The 20428-nt window shown below is 39.0% G+C and overlaps 1 protein-coding gene across 10 annotated transcripts in view; it reads left to right on the top strand.

The window, feature by feature from the left end:
- PTPRK (protein tyrosine phosphatase receptor type K) overlaps positions 1-20428 on the top strand; it is a 415551-nt gene that overhangs the window by 73626 nt on the left and 321497 nt on the right. For all 10 annotated transcript variants that reach the window (XM_087774463.1, XM_087774462.1, XM_087774464.1 and 7 more), the window contains exon 2: positions 15888-16010. In XM_087774463.1, coding sequence (XP_087630589.1) covers positions 15888-16010 — 123 coding nt within the window. The remainder of the gene's footprint in view (positions 1-15887; positions 16011-20428) is intronic.

A 20428-nucleotide genomic window follows, 5' to 3' on the forward strand; every position in this document is an offset into this window, starting at 1 on the left:
CATGAGATGGATTATTAGAGTACCTTGCAGCAAATTCTGAGCAGTGATTTAGTTCTACCAAATATAACTGATCTTTATACTGATTTGAAGGTGATTATTTCTGTCAGCAGAAGGTGATTGTTCACCTTAGCAAGAGGGCTGTGGACAAGCAAGAAGTTGAGCTAATGGGATTAAAATGGTGTTGATACGGCTCAACTTTCCCCTGCCCCCTGGTGAATGCCTTACCATAGCATGCATCTCTTCCTGGATGGCAGTATACTTGCAGATTCATTTAAAACAACTATTATGCTATGTGAATAGGTTCTAAAACTGTTGTAAAATGAAGGCTGTCTCTCAGGGCTTGCATATGTAATGCTGTGCCTGCCAAGTTAACTCTAGGTGAAACTAATTTGGACTGGAAGATGAGTGTTTTCCATATAACTGGACTATATAAAGAACAAGACAAAGGTGTAATAGTGCATGGGTGCCACAGTCACTGCTAGACAGAAGACCCCACTTGCCATCCAAGGACTGACTGATCACTGTTGAATTGTACCTTCTCTGAGATCTGATATGTGGGCATTAAATCATGTAAACATTACAAGGAGTTGTCTTGTATGAGAAGATGCTGATAATGTCTCTCTCCTCTTTGGCTAGTGAAAAACATGTGCTGGCAAAGTTGGTCTTTTTCAGTTCCATTTCTCTGTAGCTGGTAGGAGATGCAAGCAGTGCAGGACTGCTGAATAAAGGTATTGGCCTCTTGATTTGGCTCTGCGAGTTTCGAGATATGCTAGCACTTCTTTGTGCCGAACCCCAGAGACAGTCTCAGGGCAGCTATACTTAAAATGTCTCTTTAAAGACCAGTTGCAGTTTGTTAGCTACCTATGACACTTGTGCTTTTGCCAGGTGGGCCGTTCTGACTTTAAGTAGATGAACTTGGCAGCTTGGATGAGTGGGACGGTATGTGATTTTCGCATTGGAGACCTATGGGCAGCCAAAAGCAGGAAACCTAGCCAACCAAATGGTTTGCTTGCCCATACTCAGCACTCCAAGCTTTCTCGCCTCCCTCTACACACATCTGCCTTACTCCTTATTCTAGCAATGGACCTGCCATCTCCTTTTTCTGGCATTTGTTTGACCCATCAATCCCCTTCTCCCTTAACCCTCTGGGTTGTTTTAACCGGCTAAACCAGAGGAAAACAAATCCCACAACAACAAAAAAGGAATAGGTTTCTGCCAGTTGCTGCCACTAGTTCTGTTGGGTTGAATTGGCTGACTTTCTGTAAGTGGGCATAAACAGTGAATGGTTACAAAAATAAGTTTGTTCTGTGAAAACGGGGAGAGAGAGGAAGTGAAAGTGGAAGGCTGCCAAAGCGATGGGCTGTAAAGAGAGTCTTTTCAGCAGTACTGTGAATAGATAAGAGTGGGAGAAGATGCATTTGTCAAGGGCAGAGAGGAGATGCCAAAGAGATTGGGTTAAGAGGAGGTGAAAGCTGGAAGAGAGTTACAGAGAAAGTGTGTCTTGGAGAAGCTTTTTAGTTACCCTTCAAAAATCAGGCATAGCTGGAGTGACGGACACAAGAAGAGGCTTGAATGCAGGTGTGAATGATGGATGATGGTGTCTGTAACACTTGAGAAAAGAGGTGCTGACCTGAGATCAAGTGTAGAGTGAAAGAGTAAAAGGGTGGTTGTAACTGCGTTGCGCTGCTCATGATAGCCAGCCGTTGTCAGAAAGGCAGGCTGAGGTTCGGTTTAGGCAGGAGACCGCTTTAGATCGGTGGTATGATGGAGTCTACCCCGCAGAGAAAATGTTTGCAAATATATTTGTAGTTGGGGATACCCAGAGATGAGATGCAGATGAGGACACCTGGAGTCCATCGTTGTCCCTTGGAAGTGTATGCCAATATTCACAATCACAGGGATCAAAAGAGGACAGAACCTCTCCGTGCTGCCGGGTGACATGAATTTGTACTTGAACTTAAACCAGCAATTCTCAATAGTCTATACCTGTCACTTCTTGTTCCTTATGAAATTGTGATTGACCTACTGGTATGGGTGGCATGAACAAAACATTTCTGTTTTTCCACTGTCTCATACTTCTGTGGGGTGGACTGTGATATGGCAAAAAATGGAGGGGGGGAGCTTTTGGTCACACCTTGACACTGTTATTTTATTACAAATTACGTATATTCCTCTGGTATTAAAGTGTTTCAATTTAAAATCAGCAAAATTTTATTATGCTTGTTGCTTTATTCATTGCATCCAAGTTGTGTGTTGGTTATTAAATATTGATTTTTATATTGTATTAAACATTTTTGTTTTTCTTGGCTTTTGATCTTTATGAAGTATTTTCTTCTGACTGTATTGCTCTGCATTATGTTCTGTATTTTAACTTTAAAATGATAACTTGGTAGTGCAGAGCCAATTTTTAGCTTTCTTTAAGTTACAGTACAGAAAAAATAAGAAACGGAAGAATGCTTCTTTTGTGGAGGGGTTGGTTTTGTTTGTTTGTTTGTTTGTTTGTTTGTTTGTTTGTTTTTGGGTTTTTTTTTGGTATATATACTGACAAGTAAAGCAAGTATCAGGACACACATTGCCCACTGAAACAATTCACATTTATTCTCCTGGCTTTAAAAAACAAACCAAACCAAACCCCAGGCATGAAACTCTTCAGATGTTTCCTCCTTCCGTGAGTTTTTCATTGTCAGATGAGATATAGTACGAATTTTAACTTAATTGGTACGTTTTAGAAGCATATCCTCCTGCTGCCTCTCTTTCATTTCACTAGCAAACTGCCCCTTTTTAAGTAATGGCGTACAATGAAGTGAATATTTTGTCATATACGCATTTTTGTGAATACACTAGCAAAGGATGACTGAAAAGATGTGAAAAAATGGGCATGTAATATTTGCACAAGTTGTAGTTGAATGTGTAAATGCCTTGTCTGGCTTGAAAAAGAGAAGTTAGTGTAAGAGCAAAGCGTAAGGCTTCTCCCCCCCCCCGCCCCCGGAACAGGGAGTACAGAACATACTTTAGTACTCCGAAGAGTGAGTCTTAAAATGCAGCATCTTTTCCAGAGTCTAGTTTAATTGCAGCCTCAGTTACTAAGCTCTCAAGTGCTGTTCAAGGAAAAAAGTTTCTAGGGGGGTTATACATATGTGGTTGACAATTGCTGAGAAAACTACTGCATGTATATTTCCTAACTTTGTTTTATCACATCAGGAGTACATCCACATTGTTAACTCATTCTCAGAGTTGTATATAGCCATTTCCTCGCAGAGACCCATGTATACGCTTCCCTGCACTGGGCAATACTCTGACTAATGGAGCCCGTCGGTGATTGCACATGGGAGGAGAGAGTACAGTGATGGGGAGTTACCAGGACAAACCTTCAGTTATTAGGCTACTTACAACAATGCATATTCAGGACATGATTTCTTCAGACTTCTTCACTACTGACTTGTGTTGTAGTCCTCCTGTTACTCTTTCTATCTCGTTCTCTTCCATTCGGTATAATATCCCTCCCTCTGTCCCTCCGTAATTCTTAGTTTCCCATTTTTGCCCCCTGAGATAGTTTAGCCTCATAATTACATCAAATAGTTATGGCTTTATTTTGTTGTACATCTTATACGTTTTCCTCTTATTCAATATAATGTGTTGGTCCAAAGACTGATAGACCTCAGTATCTTTTCTCCAAATGCCCTGGTTTTATACTCTCTTCTAGTCACTGGCAAGCCTGTAGGTATGCCTTCCCGAAATACTGTCTTAGTGGCATGTGGTCTTCTGAGCCAAAGGTGCTCAGCTAGTGTTTCTCAGCTGATACCAGTGATTCTGCCCACTGCCCCCTTGCCCCCAATATCTGTAGCAGCCGTAGCATCCTGTGGCAAGGAGTCCCACACCTTAACACTGTGGTGTTTAATTTGATCCTGACACGCCGCAGCTTCATTTGAAGCCCTGTAATGTTTTCACGCGCACGAAAAACAGTGGTTGATCTCTACTCTCTGCTTCGTGTCACTAAGGATGCACCTGTCCTATTTCCTCTGTCATCTCTGGCTGAAAATTCCTAGTCTTTTAAGTTATGTTGTGTACTTTAAGCATCCCGTGATCATCATCATTGGATGTTCTCTAAGCCTTTTTAATATCTGCTATAACCCTTAGGAGATGGAAAACCAGAACCACACATAATGTCTGGATATGGCTTATAATGTTGCAAAGGAATGTTCAGTATTCTTTTCTAAATTTCTTTCCTTATAAGTTCTAACTTTTGAATTACCTTTTAACTACTATTTAGCATCAAGCTGATGTTTTCATGAAAATATCTAATTCAGCCTTAAAATCTTAAGACTGAGTGGTAAATATCTGCTCAGAGACTATTATTAGTGCCCTATCAGTGCCTACTGGGACAGTTTTCAGCCATAGTTTTTCTTGTACTTGACTTCTGTGCAATGTATAACATAAAGGGATACATTTTCACTTGTGTGCTGAAATTGTAATATTGTAGGAATCATGTTTCTCTGTTCTCCTTACTGTGCTTTGGGCAGTATGCCTTCAGGACATGGACAGATGATTGGCTCCAAAATGCTACAATTTCATTGCATAGTCTAAAGTAGGATTCATCTAACCTTCAGGCTTATCTATTACACTGTTTCACAAAGCCACCCCAGTGAGAGTATTTCTCCATTTAAGAAGTGGAGGGATTAAATACAACTTGAATCTGCTTGAAAAATACTATAATACAGCTAAGTATTCTTGTAATAGTTACTTCTATTGAAACTAAAGTGCAGATTTGCAGATAAAAATACAAGTTTCAAGTCCTGAAGTTCAATTCCCTGGGGAGTCACAAAATAACATTTTCTTTGTTTGTGAAATTGTAGTAGAAATACAATTCTGATTGTAAATATTTCTACCCTAAAATAGTGATTTCTTGCTAGAGCTTTACACGCCTATTGCAATTTGTCTGGAGAGGGTATTTTTTTTTATTGCACAAATAAAGCTAGATTTGGCATACCAGTAAGCTTTGTCCAAAATGATGTGATGACTTGTGTTGTTTGTTCATCAGAGGCCTTGCTGAGGACTAATTGTGATGAGAGAAGAGACATATTATATGCTTACATGCACAATTTATATTTTAAATCAGTTCAACAGTAAGCAGTGATTTACCCATGAGATGTAAAGGAAGAAAGTGAGTTGTTAGCATCTTCTTTTTCTGTATGTGTGCTCTGAGTGTGTTAAATAGCTTTGCGGTCGTTTTCCTAATGAAATCTACCTAAAATATTTTCCTGATAGTCTATGAAATATTTTGATAAATCTTACTTTGCTGAAGAATGAAGCAACAACTGATACAAAGAGTAGCATGTGAAATGAATCATCCTTTTGCTGTTCATTAGATTCCATAGGGCACCTTTAACGAAAGACTTAGATTTGTATGGCTAAGGTGGAAAGGTAAAAGATACATCAGAAAGAAAGATAAATCTCTATTTCTGTGTGTTTGCTGCTCTCAGCTTGTTTAATATGAAAAGTTTTCATATAATTCTGGTTTTTATCTCAGCTTTTCTCTGATACTTTATAGTCCATGTTTAAGCATGATATTGCAGAGGGCAATGTTATACTTGTCTGTGTGATTGAATAAAAGGTGTTAAAACTTGCTAGGATGTGTGGAGCTTTGTTTTGATACTTCATGTTTTCTCTGGTATTACTGAGAAAAGTTTTAAAATGAGACAGTATTTTAATAGGAGACTGGGCAAGAAGGAGAACCCAGGGAAGGACAGGCCGGTCAGTCTGACCTCGATCCTGGGAAGGAGATGGAACAGCTCATCCTTGAAACTGTTTCCAGGCACGTGAAGGGCAGCAGCAAATATTGTCTGCCTAGACATCAGTAAGGCTTTCAACGCTGTCCCTCACACAGGGAGGGTCCCTCTGAACATCAGGAAACACTCTTTTTTTTTTTTTTACTGTGCAGGTGACTGAGCACTGGCACAGGTTGCCCAGGGAGGCTGTGGAGTCTCCGTCCTTGGAGATAGTCAAAAACTGTCTGGACACGGTCCGGGACAACCGTCTGTAGATGGCCCTGCTTGAGCAGAGGAGTTGGACCAGGTGTCCTCCAGAGGTCCCTTCCAAATTTAACCATTCTCTGATTTTGTAGATTGGGGGCCAGTATATCTGAAATCTGTTATTTCTTGGTCTGTGTCTCAGCAGGTGTTTCTCTAAATTGGGGAGCTTGGCTGTTTCCTATGGATATAGAAACTGTCACCGTGTTTTCAAAATACATTTACATTATTCTTCTTTCTAGCCTTTCCTTTCCTGAGAATATTGCTGGATTGCATGAAAAGATATGCCAGATATTAAAATGCTTGTGACTATTTTCTTACTATAAAATGGGAAACTGGAGCAGTAACTGCACTTCTGATACAAAAGGATTTGGTTTTTAGTTTAGCAGTGCCTGTGTGTGTGAAGATATATTTTTTTTCATCTCAATATTGCATGTTACCTCTCTCATTCATGTGCTCGAGTTCTGTGATTCACTGCTGGCTTAATTCTTCATGTACCTTGATGTTGTTTCTTGAAAGATCTCTTCTGAGAGGTTCTTGTCATCCTCCTGTGACTCTGGATTTCTACCATGACCTAACTTTTCAATCATCTCTCCACCTTCTTGGGCTTATCTCCTTCTGTGGCTTCAGAAATGACCTTTTGTAACAGCTTCTGTCACTTTCAACATCAGAGCTTTTTCCATTTCTTTGGATTTAATTTGATCTTCCTTTTTGCATGAGCATTTAAAATTTTATGCACAGTCTTATGCTAACCTCCCCCTAGGACGTCATCAGCTTTCATGTTGGCCGTATTCCTTCTGAGCTCTATGCCCCCCTGTTCCTTGAGCTCCTTTTATGGTTTAGTCTCACTTACGCACTCTTCCCTTGATTCCTCGTTTGTTTGTCTGGCTGCACTGACGCTGTGGTAACTTGTGATCATTTGTTGTCCTCAAATGAGACTCCTTTTTATTTTTGAATGGTTGCTCCTACTGTCCAGCTGGAAACTCTCGCTTTCATCGGTTGAACGAAATTTTGATACCTGATATCAAAAGGGATGGTTTTTAGAACAAACTTTAAATTACCTGTTTTTTCCCCTGTCACCTTGTTTTATGGTTAAAGTGTCAAAGTTGTAATAGGGTGGCTAGTGTAGTTGTTAGTCCTGCTTTTGTGGTTGAATTGCTGACGTGATTAGTAGAGATAAAAGTTTATAGCTAAACTTTTTTCTTCCAAGTCCTTGTTTCAGCTTTTTTTTTTTTTTCTTGGAGAGTAGAGTATAAAATAACCTAGCACTCTGAATCTATAGAAAATTTTGTGATTTAATGTAATGGTTGTAGGGCTGTCTTCATTCAGCACTCCTACCGAGTTTAATCGCATTCTTATCCATTAACTTTTAACAGCATATTGTGAGAACATTTAGGAGAAATGCCAGAGACTGTGATATCTACATAAGATTTTCTATAAATAAGCACTAACAGTGTCTTGGAAAAAGGTGTTATTTTCAGAAGCAGCATTGTAAGACCACATATCCATAAATAATCAAAGTGATTAATTTCATTTTGGAGCTCTCAATTATGTCCTTGAAGTTATAGAATTTGCTTGCTGGTGTTTTAGTTACTATTGGTACAGTAATGAAAATATTTATTAATCTCAAGTACATGATTCCATCCCTCAGCCCCCAGTTATTTGTATTCAAATGGTATAACTCCTTGTCACCAGTGCAATTGGTCAGAAGTCTGCTCAGTGCACCGGAGGAATACTAAAGCTTGCAGCCTATGAGCTGAAATATGAAATAGTTTTGGTGATCTGTGGATGTTGACACTTGTGTATTAATGAAGATCTGTTCGTAATTTCATGAAACTGTTGAATCTCTTCATGATTTCAGAAATACCTTGTGAACTGAAATGGAAATTGTCTTGGTAGCTTCAGTTAAATAAAGGGATCTGCATATGTGGGGTTATTTGCTCTCTGTTGCCTTTCCCATGCCAAGGAAGGATGAAGAAAACATGAAAAAGACATTAAGCAACTGTGACTCTTCACAGCTACCTGTTTTTGCCTCTCCACTTAAGAACAGAAAACCTCCCTTTCCCTGGAGAACAGCAGGAAATTTAAAGATGCTTTTGTTTGGATTAGATTTTACTTAGTTGGGAAACTGAAGGACAGATAGTGTAATAGAGACTGATCTTCTACCCCCTTCCTCTCTTTCCTTTTCCCATCCTGTTTGCTGCTGGTAAAGCATGGAAAGGTTTGCTGTTGCCTGTCAATATGAAGCTTTTTGAAATCGGAGATGAAGAAGCCTTTTCTAGGCCTGGTATAGAGGGAAGGAACCCAATTTAATAGAAGAAATCTAGTAAATGGCATGGCCAGGTAGACCACATCTAATGGTGAACCTTCACGCTCTCCCAAAATTTGGGGTTAGGATAAATGCTGGAATTAATAGTGAGATCTTTCCCTGAAGATTACAGGAAAAGGTGTCCACGTGAGGCTTCCTGCATTCTTGGTAGCTTATACCTAATATTTTTCAAGTTCCTATCTTTCCTTTCTAAAATAAGCTACTACTTTTTATTAATGAGGAATATGAAAGACAGATACAAAATGAAAAAAATTATGCATAGATCAGACTTGCTTATGAGCGGTTTAACCTTTTTTCTTTTTTTTTTCTTTTTTCTTTTTTTTTTTTCTTATATTGGTTATGGTACTACTATATGTCTACTGGGGGGTGGGATTGGTTTTTAATGTCAAGGTAATTTATGGCATGTAGTGATTTAGGAGTGCTTCTGTCCACTTCCTTTTCTGAAAAGTTTACGTTTATGGGATATTTAGATTATTTGGCTGTTCTAACAGCACCAACAAAAGCCCTACAATGAAAATAAAGTAATGCTAACTTAGGAATAATCAGCCATATTTCCTATTAAGCTGTTGGTGTTTATACTCAATTGGTGCTTTTGGATGAGACTTGGAGTTCCATGTTCAAGACAATAAGCTAAGAGGATGATTAAAGCATACTGATAGTGGGAACAAGGCTAGAAAATTTTTAAAAGGCGTTTGTAGGTAATTGAGTTTACTTGGCTTTTATTGCTCTTAACTGTAATCAGTTGTGTTTCGTGTAATGAATTCTAGTACTACAAAATAAGATACCACTGCAAAGATGATAAATATTCTTAGTATGACTTCTCCCTGTACTGAAGGAGAATCTGTCATTTTCCTTAAGTGCTGCTATTTTCACGGTTATCTTTTTAAAATTAAATAGTGCCTCTGACCTTCTGCCTTTTTAGATGCTATAGGTTAATTAAGGTTATTTCAGAGTTACATTTCAGTAGGTAATATTGAACATAAGCTTTTTAACATAAGTCATTAAAATTTATTCTCAAACTGCATTAACAGCAATTCATAGTATATTCCTAATAGGTGTCTGAATGATCTGCAATCAATGTGTTTTAAAATTCGCGTAACAGAAATAATGTAGTGCCTTTAGAAGATGAAAACATCCTGTGCTTTGAGGCATGCTGTGATAGAAACAGGTAAATTAATGTGGTAGGTGGGCGATTTTAAAAGCAGAACCTGTTCCTGGATATATGACTGACAAGAGGCCTGCTATAGCACCTTTATACTCTCCAGCTTTGAATTCACCAATCAATGTGAAGAGAAAAACTAAATTTTCACAGTACTTTTACCTGACATCCCAGATAAACATAATTATGTATTGGGTTCTTACTGTGGAGCTATCTACTTTGATAGATTTAGAGCTAGTCATTATGCTTTTACAGCAGGTGGTGGAGAAAAATAAAAGCATGATGTTGAATAAAAGGAGCAGATTGTTCCAACTAGTCATTTGAGCTGGATGGGAAAAGAGTATTTCATTCCTGGTGTGACACCTTCGTACCTATGAGCCCCAAAGAAACCATTGATAACTGAGCCCTCTGTAAGGGAAAAGTGTTGATGACAAAAAGTTTGCTGTGTGCCTGTAGTACAACTCTTCTCTTATGCTAGATTTTTTTTTTCTCCTGTATTGGTGATCTGCTTGTTCTTAGTGGATGAATTTCTGGGCTCCTTAAAATTGAGGAGCGTGAAATTTTAAGATGTTACTAGTGTATTTTGCATTTTGTATAACACCAGAAGTAGCTGGATGCAAGAACAGATCTCAGACATAAAGAGTAAAGTTGCGTTCTTTTGACTGTGCTTCTATACGTGCCATTTTATGGCTGAAAAAAAATCCTTTGCAATGCTGATAGGTTATAGAAATAGGTAATGAAAGAACACTTCTAAAATCATTTTTTTTCAGAAACCTAATCAGGTACTACAGTTTCCCTTCTTTCTACCCCTGCCCCAGATCCAGAAGATGAAGTTTTCTTTCATTGCTTTCCCTTATTAGGTTCTGAAACTTAGTGCCAGATTTTGGCGAGAACGTACTTGGGACTTCTAGCAGATAGCTATTGTTATTATAGGAGACTTAAAAATAAGTGCCTTGTTCCTGTTGTTACATATAATTTGTTATACTATTTTTTTCTTTATTTTTAGTTCTGTAGAAAGTGTGACCTAAGGCAAAGAAATGTATTCTTTCTTGGATTTAGGAAAGTGAATGCCAGCTGTTCCCTTCTCCCTACCCCTGATGCTAAAGGTAGTCTTTTTTTGTAAAGATGGTATAAAGCATGGCCAGTAAATGTGTGTTATTCTTCATCAGCTAGTTTTATCAATAGGTATTTAATTTGTCGCAATTTAGTAGTTTTCTGAACGTTTTGAATTGTTTTTTTACTGTCGCTTTTCTGAGTGTATTTTAAAGGGCACTGGAGTTGTTATGGTCTGATTAAATATGAAAATTGACATACAGAATTTTTAGGTGATATGTGGGAATAGTTTCTTTTACCTAGAAGTCAGTAGATCTCCAGTATAGCATCCCTATAATGCCATTCATAATAAATGTTATGGGTATCTTAAATTTCATGTAATATTGGTGTGCAACCAGCTATTTTTATTCTAAATAGTAAAAGAGACATGATCTCTAGGAAGTGCAGTGAGAACACTGGAATTGTTAGATAAAGATCATTAGTTCAAAATCTAAATCAGTTTTCCTTTTCGTCCTGAGCGGATGAGCTGGGAGGCCATTGTCAAGTTGCAGTGGACATCCGTTTATCAGTGGGAGTTACTGAGACATGTTTCTCTTAGTCTTAAGCTTATTTGTATTTTAACCTGGTGGGGAAAAATCCGTTCGGCTCTTCTTTCCTGAGTTGGTACGAAGGGATGCAGGATAAATCAAAATCACAGAGCAGTGTCAGTACTGATTGTTGCTGCTAAGGAAATATCATGGTAACCTTTTAAAAAAATGTAATTTGTCTTTAAATTCGAGCATCTTTAAATAGGATTTTTTTAATAGGTGATGTGCAAACCTTGACTATATGATCTTTATTCAATTTAGATTAATCTTTGGGATTTTAAGATTAATTTTTAAGATTAAATTTAGGTTAATCCTAATGACCTTGTTATTTAGCAGAGCTTTCATTTTTCTGAGAGTTCAGTGTGGGATATTCATATCTTTTTATAATGAACATTTAAGATTCCTTATCTTTTATAAATGAAAATGGACATGTAGTCAGGACATTTTTATGAGGCTAGCATGACTTATCACTTGTCTTTTGGAAGGATGTTGAAGAGAACTGTGTGAGAGTTCTAGGTGTGTTTAAGCTGAAGTTAATAAGTTAGTGAAGCTTATGGGAAAAGATAACAGAAACAGTGAATTGTTTATTTGCTTGGTTTCTGTGGAATGTAAATGTTTCCCAAATACTTCCTCAGCAACTGAACGAATTGGATTGACCCAAAATACAGTTAGCAGTTTGGCAAACTAACCATCCAGGCTTAAGATTCCCTCTGTCTTCCTGGCTTACAATTCCAGTTGTCAATAGGGTGTTTGTTTCAGATGGCCTACCTGATTTTTCTTTTTGTTCAATTGATCGTCGATGCTTTCTTGTTGGCTGCTGCCACCAGTGGCGATGTAGCAAGCCATGGCTCTGGTTGGTGCTGCCCCTCAGCAGAGCGTGCTGCTTGTCCCCGTCCGGCCTTTCTGGGCCACATCCTGATGGCAGCATCGTTTGAAGGGAGGAGGTGCTGGCTGCCTTGCATGCCAGTCCCCAAGCCCACATCAGGCCGTTGAGGTCAGACCAGTCTGGTGTATTGCTTTCATCCCTACTGCTGCCTTTATATGAAGCATAGTATTAGAAATCTAAGGTAAACGTGTATTTAGGTACTGCAAGGCCCAAGGGCATTTAAATGTCAGTGCTGTGTGCTTCCAGCCGGCAGACTGAGCAGAGGTGCACAAATCACTGTTTGTGACATGGCATGTGTGTTAGTAGGTATGCACAAATTCCAGTGGCAGGGTAGTATTGAAGATAGATACATTGCATGTTGTACATCAGCGTGTAGGCAAAGGAATGTGGTGTTGATAGGTAAGGGGACAGTGGTTGGTACTGAAGTACCTTTTTATTGAGTTGTGGGGGAGGTTACAAATGGCTGAATTGGAGATTTCTAACTTGTCATTTGTAGGACATTAGCAGATTCTTGGCAAAATGTTGGACAGCAAATACGAGTATGTATTTGAGTTCAGCTGCTGAACCTCGCTGGAAGATACTAAACATTCATCAAGCCCATCCACCTTCTTCCCTGAACAGTGCTGTCACATTATTGTGGAAAGTGGCCCAGTAGCTGAGTTAGGGTACTAACAAGTCCTGACCTATGGTGTACTTCCGTCAGATGTGGTTTTATGTTTGAGTGCTTAAAGATTGATTTCAAATGTATATAGTTTTGAACAAATGACTGGAACCAAAATAGATTTCTGTAGGTTTCATCCGCCCATCGTCTCTTCTCCTTGTGTTTTCCACACAGCATGCTACATTAGGTTTGTCTGTTAGTACCCGGAGTTACCAAAATAGCACGCAGGCAGTTGACTGTTAAAACGGAGAAGGGGAGATCCAAATTTGCTCATGCTTTTAAGTCATAAGGAGTAGACCACATGGGGTTTAAAATGCTTAGTCTGTCTCGTCACATTGTACTGGATAAATCACTACGGCATTGGCTTTTACTTTAGTTGCCTTGAAATGTCACGATCTGTTGGTAAGAGGAGGAGATGTGCTCCACGAGAGGAAGCCATTGGTTTAGGCAGTTGTTATACGTTGGATTTTGTAGTGGGTTGATAATCCGTCCTGATAAACTTTGTTCATGTGCGTGCGATAAATGGACATTTGCTTGTTCTGTGGATGCAGTAGTGATGTGCTATGCACGAGGAGGTTTGGATTGCTTTCTGTGTATTAACAGGCATGTTGTTATTGCTAATCAGAACCCTGATAACTAAAATTAATAGTGGGCACAAAGACAAGCAATTAAGGACATTCATCTTCCAAATGAGTCTACAAGATTCATTGGTAGTTTAAATTTATATACTGAGGGCACTTAAACCATTAAAAAAAGGTAATGGGTGCCCTGCAGGCATGCGCTTCAAAGCCATATGTCATTTTGGTGCTGGGACAGCAGACACTGATAACTTCCCTTTAAGGGAAACTGCTATTCATTTATCAATTAAATGTCGAAGGAAATGTACATTTTTGCTGTAGAGTGATCATAGCAGTGTATTATAAGTTAAATCAAAGACCAAGATTTATGTTCTAAGCCTTTCTGGCTTTATCATGATAGATGTTAATTAGAAAAGTCTCTTGGTGGTAATAGGGCATTGGAGTTGGGACTTTTAATGGCGTAAACCTTTCTTTGACGCACAAATATTTCTCGTGCCTTGCAGTCTTTGACAGTAACACTGATATAGTAACCAAGTTAGTACAGAGTATGAAATGTTGGGGGCTTTTTTGTTGTTGCTGTGCTTATGTTGTCACAGGGTAACATCTGAGAAGGTTTTGCTAACATGGAGCTGAACATGAAGTTTTAAGGTTTTATGGTACAAGGATTTAGCAGTGTAGAGGCTTCTTTCTCTCCTGGTGTTATCCTTGCCAGCCAAAGCACTGGTTAACAAGTGTTCCTAGGAGTGCCTTGGAATGAGTATCTGGCAGTGGTTTTTAGTGAAGTAGAATTAGCTAAAACTTAGGTTGTTCTCTCACTTAGTCAAAATGACAAATGCCTGTGTAGAACTATGGAAATTATTTGAGTTGTCTCTTACTGAAGAGGAAACATAATCTCAGTTTGGGACACAGATTTTCTAATGAAATTTGGTAGAATGGACTTCCCTTCCCCAAATATGAGCACTGTTTTTGCAAACTCTCTGCCTGTTATGTGACATTTGAATACTCCGTTTTGGGTAGGCAAAAAATATTTTTATCTTCAATTTGGTGACACACATGCCCATTCCTCCTTTCCTTATCCTCTGGCCAGTCCTAGTTCCAGGCCACGTATGTCTTGTAGAGAGGGCAGAAATGAGCAGAGACTGCAGTTCTTCATGGTCCTCATTCTCCCCCTTTCCTCCCTCCAGCCCAATCTCCTCTGGGGTGTAGCATGGGCTGGTGAGAGCCTGACAGGCATAGGAGGGTGTTCACTGTTGATGGAGTGGTGGTGACACTAGAATTTACCATATTACCAATAAGGATTTTTTTTGTTTGTTCTTGGGGACCGCGGTACTTGTCCCATATTTTATATTCACAATGAAGTCATCACATGTGCTCCTGTTATTCTAGAGGTGTCTTCTTAACAAGAGGTGTTTTTGTTGGAACGCCAGTTTTTGGTTGGATTGATATGCCCTAACTGCTGAGGACACGGAGGAGAGAATGCAAGAAATATCTCCCCTGATTTCCAGTTGTTTATAATCTCATTCTTGAGTTCTTTTGTAACTTCTTTTCTGGATTAAAAAATACTGCTTAAATAAAGATGAATACACTGTGTTTTCTCTTTGACTCTCTTCTGGTCATGCCTTTTGTTTTTGAGCAGGGAGAGCACACTCAAGGACTGTACCATGAATGGAGAGAACTGATGCTGCAGAGTTGTATGTGTGATATCTGTATTTTGTTGTGTTTATGCTCCACTTTTTCTTCGACCAGGCTCTTTTGATTCCTTCACTTCTTCTGTCTCAAACCGTGATGTCTTCCCATGATCATCATGTTTTCTTCTCTCTTTTTCCCAGCCTACTTAATTGACTTGAGTGAAGAATGTAATAAAAAACTTACTGAATGAGACAGGGCAGACATTACTGTGTTACACAGAAATTTTTTGTTGTGGGTTGTGTCGTGTGCCCTCCCCCCCCCCCCCATCTTTTACATTTCTCCCCTTCTTTCTCCTTGTCACTTTTCCTCACAACTTTTGTTGTAAGGTTTTCATATCTGTTGTTTGTGTGACCCTGAAAATGTGCCTTTAATTTGTGTTCTGTTATGCTAGATTGATTTAATAAAGCAAGACTTCATTCTTCAGCAATTATTTAATTTCTAAGTAATTTTAATTATTTTGTCTGACTGCTTTTGTTTTGGGCACACTATTTATCCTCGTTGTCGGTGTTTGGACTACTTCTGCTTTCAGTGCATTGGAATAGGTGATTTACACCTTTTAGTTTTTGAGCCTAGTCCATTATTTTCTGTTTCCCCCTTGTTTTGGATAGCCTGTTGCTTTCTGTCATGCAGACACTGGGCCAGGTTTTGCTTGGGCTCAGTGACTCAGCCTGTGATCTCCTGCTCTGACAGAAGGTGCTTTTGGGGGAAATGGGTTGTGTGAAGCAGAGACATTTTAAAAAGAGAGAGGAACACTGATGGATGAGCTGCCTGCAGGTTTTAGCTTTGCGCAGGCAAGCCTGTGAATGGTGCCACAGGCTGCGTGGGCTCCGTAGTTGTGGTGTGCCCAGGAGGAACACCTCTGCTTGACTCTTGGAAAATCTCTGCTTTTAAATAAACTAATAACAAGTTTTTTCCCTAGGGGGATGTACATTCGATGATGGTCCCGGACCCTGTGACTACCACCAAGACTTGTACGATGACTTCGACTGGGTACATGTCAGTGCTCAAGAGCCTCACTATTTGCCGCCTGAGATGCCTCAAGGTGAGAACCACCGCCACCAGCACCCCCTGATACCGAAGAGATAAGTTTCTGTGTTAAGAAACTCGGAGCTTCACTGAATATGGCTTCAAGGCTGTACTCTGTGATCTCCACTTTAAAATTGATAATGGAGATAATAAAAAGAAACAAAAATAACAAATATAACAATCTTGGTAACTGAGAAACTGTCTTAGATCAAATCCCCCTTTAAAGTTGGGGGGGGGGGATAGGGAAGGGAGAAAGGAAGTCATAACTTCTTTATTCTGCGTGGAATTCTTGTTGACTCCCAGTGAAATTCTGTGTCTTAAATGACAGCTAATGTATTGATTGAATCATTCAGGTATGCATTAGAACAAATGGTGGAAAAAAAGGATACTTGCAAAAACGTGTACACCGATTCCTCCCCCCCCCCCCCCGCCTCCCCCAGCCACTCATCATCTGAAGGTAATCAGAAAAGCTTTGATTTATGGAAATATTGCCGTTGTTAATTACTATTTAGGACAGGTAATGAATAACTGAAGAGGTACAGCCTACATGACCTTGCCTGCTCACCTCTGATGAACAGCTTAATCGGTGCTTCTCAGACAGCATGATATGCTGAGAAAATGAAAGCATTTGAAATTCAGCTACATTTTCCAATTAATAGTACATTAAGTAATTAATCATGCAGAGGAGGAAAAAAGGTCATGGCTATTTTATTTGTATCTGAAAGGTTTTGTGAAGTGAGGTATGTGTGGAGAAGGAGTGGGAAATGTTGCCACACAGAAGTAACCTAACCTCTGCACCATTCCTTTCCCTGCTTTATATATATTTTTGGGCATTATTAATGGTGGTTAGTGTATGTAATTTTACTTCTTAAGTGCTAACTAACTGGGTTCCCCCTGCTTTGGAGTCACTGATATGAGCAGCTGTTACTATGCCCCATATCTTACAAAATAGGTTAATTAGGCAACACTTCATTTAATGAACTGCTTGGTCCTTCAAGTTCACATGTGGAAGAGTAAATTTAAGCCCTGAAGCATCAGCATTCATGATGCTGATGGTCTTGTATTAACAAATTCAAAATAATATCTCCCCTAGGAAGACAGAAATTAAGTTACTTTTCAGTTTGTGTTTTTCAGAGTCTACGTGGTTTGTTAAAATGGTGGAGGTATTTTAATTGTGAGGGAAGCACCATTTTGTAAAAAAATTTGTATTCTCAGACTTCAGGCACACCTTGTATAGGAAGAAAGAAATTTGAGGAATTGTATTTTGAATGAATCTAAATGACAAGATAGCATCTTCTTGCTTCTCCCATATAACATGCCTGTCATCCTTAGGCAGTTTTCAGAGGTAATTGGCACAGTGCTCTCTGACTTTGTTACCTGTTTTCTGTTCAGTTCTGCTACAGACCTTTTTCCTCTGAGTGTAGCACGTGGACTCTTCTGGAGAAAGTTCTTTTTTCACATCTGTATGTGGAATTGTGGCTGCTTAATAAAATCTAGCAGAATAAAGGAGTGGTTCAGAGATAGTCCAAAACAGATACAGAGGAAGCTCTGATTATTATTTTTTTCTTCCTCTGGTTAGAATTCTACACTTCTTGGGCCGGTGTTTAAAACTTTGATGTTTGGTAACTGTGCTCCAGACTAAAAGTGAGCAGTCTCATCTGATGAGCTGCCCTTAAGAAGTTCACGGTCTTCAGATTCTGAAGATCTATTCTGTATCTAAATACTTAAGCTCTTTTGTGTTTAAAATAGCATGATTTTAAATTAAGTCTAAGAATGTAACAGAGTTCTAAAACGAGCACTGAATTCCTCCGGTGGGTCTGCAGGAAGTGGAGCAGCAAGAAGTTCAAGCAAAAGCAGAAGGGAAATAACTGTGTGCAATCATCTGCTGTGCAGTTTTTTTAACATTGCTGACCCTGACTGATTACTGTTAAAACTGTAGGTTAGAAAGCAGCCCACTGCTTGTGAAGAAGTTATCCAAGTAGAATAAGATGTGGTAATGAAGGTATAGGTAAAATTAAACTACTGGTGTTTTCACTTTGAAAAATGCTGGGTTTTCTAACCTGTAGAAGCCAGGGACCTCCTATAGGGACCAGAGTCAGCCCACTTTTTCCTGTTCAGTCAGAGAATGAGAGGAGAGAAGAGGTGCCCAGAAAAGCGGAGCAGTGCAGAAACTGAGGTGGTAGGGACTGTTTTCTCTCTGTCTCTTCCTCTCGGGCTCTGCAATCCTTCAGCTATGTGCAAGGCTCCTTAATGCATGTGTTGACATCCTCGTTGGAGCCCTTGTCTCTTACATCTCTCTGGAATCAAATACAGTGTCCTGGCCTTGGCCTTAGTAAGGGAAATACATATTGCAGTACAGCTTTGTCTCAGAAGGAGCACTGTTTTACCAGTATGTTAAAAAGATAACGCCTTTATGCTGAGAATGCAGCTTTCAGGGCTCTAACTTTACCGTATTCGCCCAGAACCATTGTAGTCATAAAGGATTATACTCAATTTTCAAATGTCAATTTTTAGTCTATAGTAGCTTCAGAAAGTCTTATTTAAAAAAAAAAAAAAAAGAAAAAGAGAAAAGGACATGTAAAAATAGAAAAAAGGAAAACTTGACAATTGAGTTAATGTTTTAGTTTTAATTCAAGGGCAGGGTTTAACTCAATGTTGTGCTTTGGAGGAGGATAAATCTTGGGAAATTTCAGACCTAATGGCACATGCTTTGGTGTGCTATGAAAATGTGAAAACTTGTCCTAATGGAAAGCACTTTGCAGGTATAGCAATAGTAAACACTATTGGTAAGGCAAGTGTAATTACCTCTGAGCAATTAATGCAACTTCAGAATTTTTTTTTTATACTGACCTACATTGTATTTGTCAAATTATGAGCAAAGGCAAAAGCCACTTATCTTCTGTTATGGGAAAAATAAATGCAGTACATAATGATTAATTTTGAAATAAAGTGAACACTTCGAGCAGGTGCTTGCGTACAGCTTTAAATACAAACTTGTAAATTGTTTGAACTGCAGCTTACACGATAAAACCTTTGGATTACTTATTAAAACCTTGGAAAACACCTAATGTCGAACATTAGGTTTCTAAGAGCATATAAAAGCGACTGTGCTAGATCAAGCTAAAGGTCTGCTGTTTTTGAGAGTAGCCGTTAGCAGTTGCCTAGGGAAGAATGGAGAGGTAGGACAAATGAGTGGTGATCGTGCCCTGAGCACTCTTCCAGATTCCAGCTGTTTGGCATTTAGGAATTTCCTCAACTAGAAACAGTCTTTATTCGTGATGTTCTCAGTGAATTTATGTTTTTTCCCTCTCAGCTTTGTGTTACTGTCTGTGGGCTCGTTGAAGCTTTCTAGTATCTGCTATGTCCTGTAACAGAGTGCCAGCCCTTGTTACAAATCATGGCAAGATTCAGGTGTTCTTACTTGTTTTGAACTTGCACGTGACTTCTGTTTGATACGTGTTGGCTTCTTGTACGTGAGCAAAGCCAATTCCTAATCACCTTCCCAAACCCATTGAGTTTTTGAAACACCTTTTAAATAAAATACACACCTTTCTCCTGACATCATTCTAGGTTGAATGGTCCAAGGCTCTTGAGTTGTTCCTTACGTAGAAATGGTTCCACAACTGTGGATATGCATTTTATGTGAAGCAAGGCTCTAGACATGGTGACAGAAATGAAGTCGAAGTATTTATCTGATGGTCTTTGTACCTCTGAAGAAAGAAGTCTTCTATATGTTGAAGCAAACCCTTTAGAGCATGCATTATGTTTTCAGGTGTGTGATTTTTATATGTTATACTATACAAGATAGAAATTAGCGAAGGCTATTAAGATGAAATCCAGTTTTGGCTATGGATTTTTTTCCAGTTATTTTAGAGGACTGTTCACTGTGTGTGGGTAACTTTGTTTTTCAGAAAACTTAAAGTAAATAATAGTGCTTTCTTATATCACCGGGGATGTGCAAAGGGGTGGTTTTATCCATATTAATAATACATTTACTGATTTTGATTTTTTTTTTTTTAAACAACCGTTAGATAGAAAAGATAGTTTATTTACCCTGTTTGGTTTGTTGTTAAAAGCAGCATTATTCTGAGGCTACGCAGGGTCAGGGCATGAGAGCCTGTAATGGGCTGCATGACAGGGAGCCACTTAATGAAGGGCTTTTTTAATGTAAGGGCTGTTACCCTCCTGGACACAAATGCAATTTGAAGAATGTCTAAACTATAGTGAACAATAGTGACGTGCTGAGATGGACATCTTGTTTCCGATCTCCCAGATGGATAGTGTGCCCGGATTGGATATGTGCTAATTTTTTTTAATTGGTTTTCTAGAAATCTGAGGAAAATAAATTAACAGTAGTGGGGGAAGTCCTTAGTTGCACTTGTCATCTAGGATGACTAAAGGAGAACAGATTAAATATCTAAAGATGTTCCTAGG

This window comes from Nipponia nippon, unplaced genomic scaffold, assembly GCF_047370975.1.
Source record: "Nipponia nippon isolate SJK-2023a ecotype South Korea unplaced genomic scaffold, ASM4737097v1 scaffold_4, whole genome shotgun sequence".
In the NCBI taxonomy this organism is placed as follows: Eukaryota; Metazoa; Chordata; class Aves; order Pelecaniformes; family Threskiornithidae; genus Nipponia; species Nipponia nippon.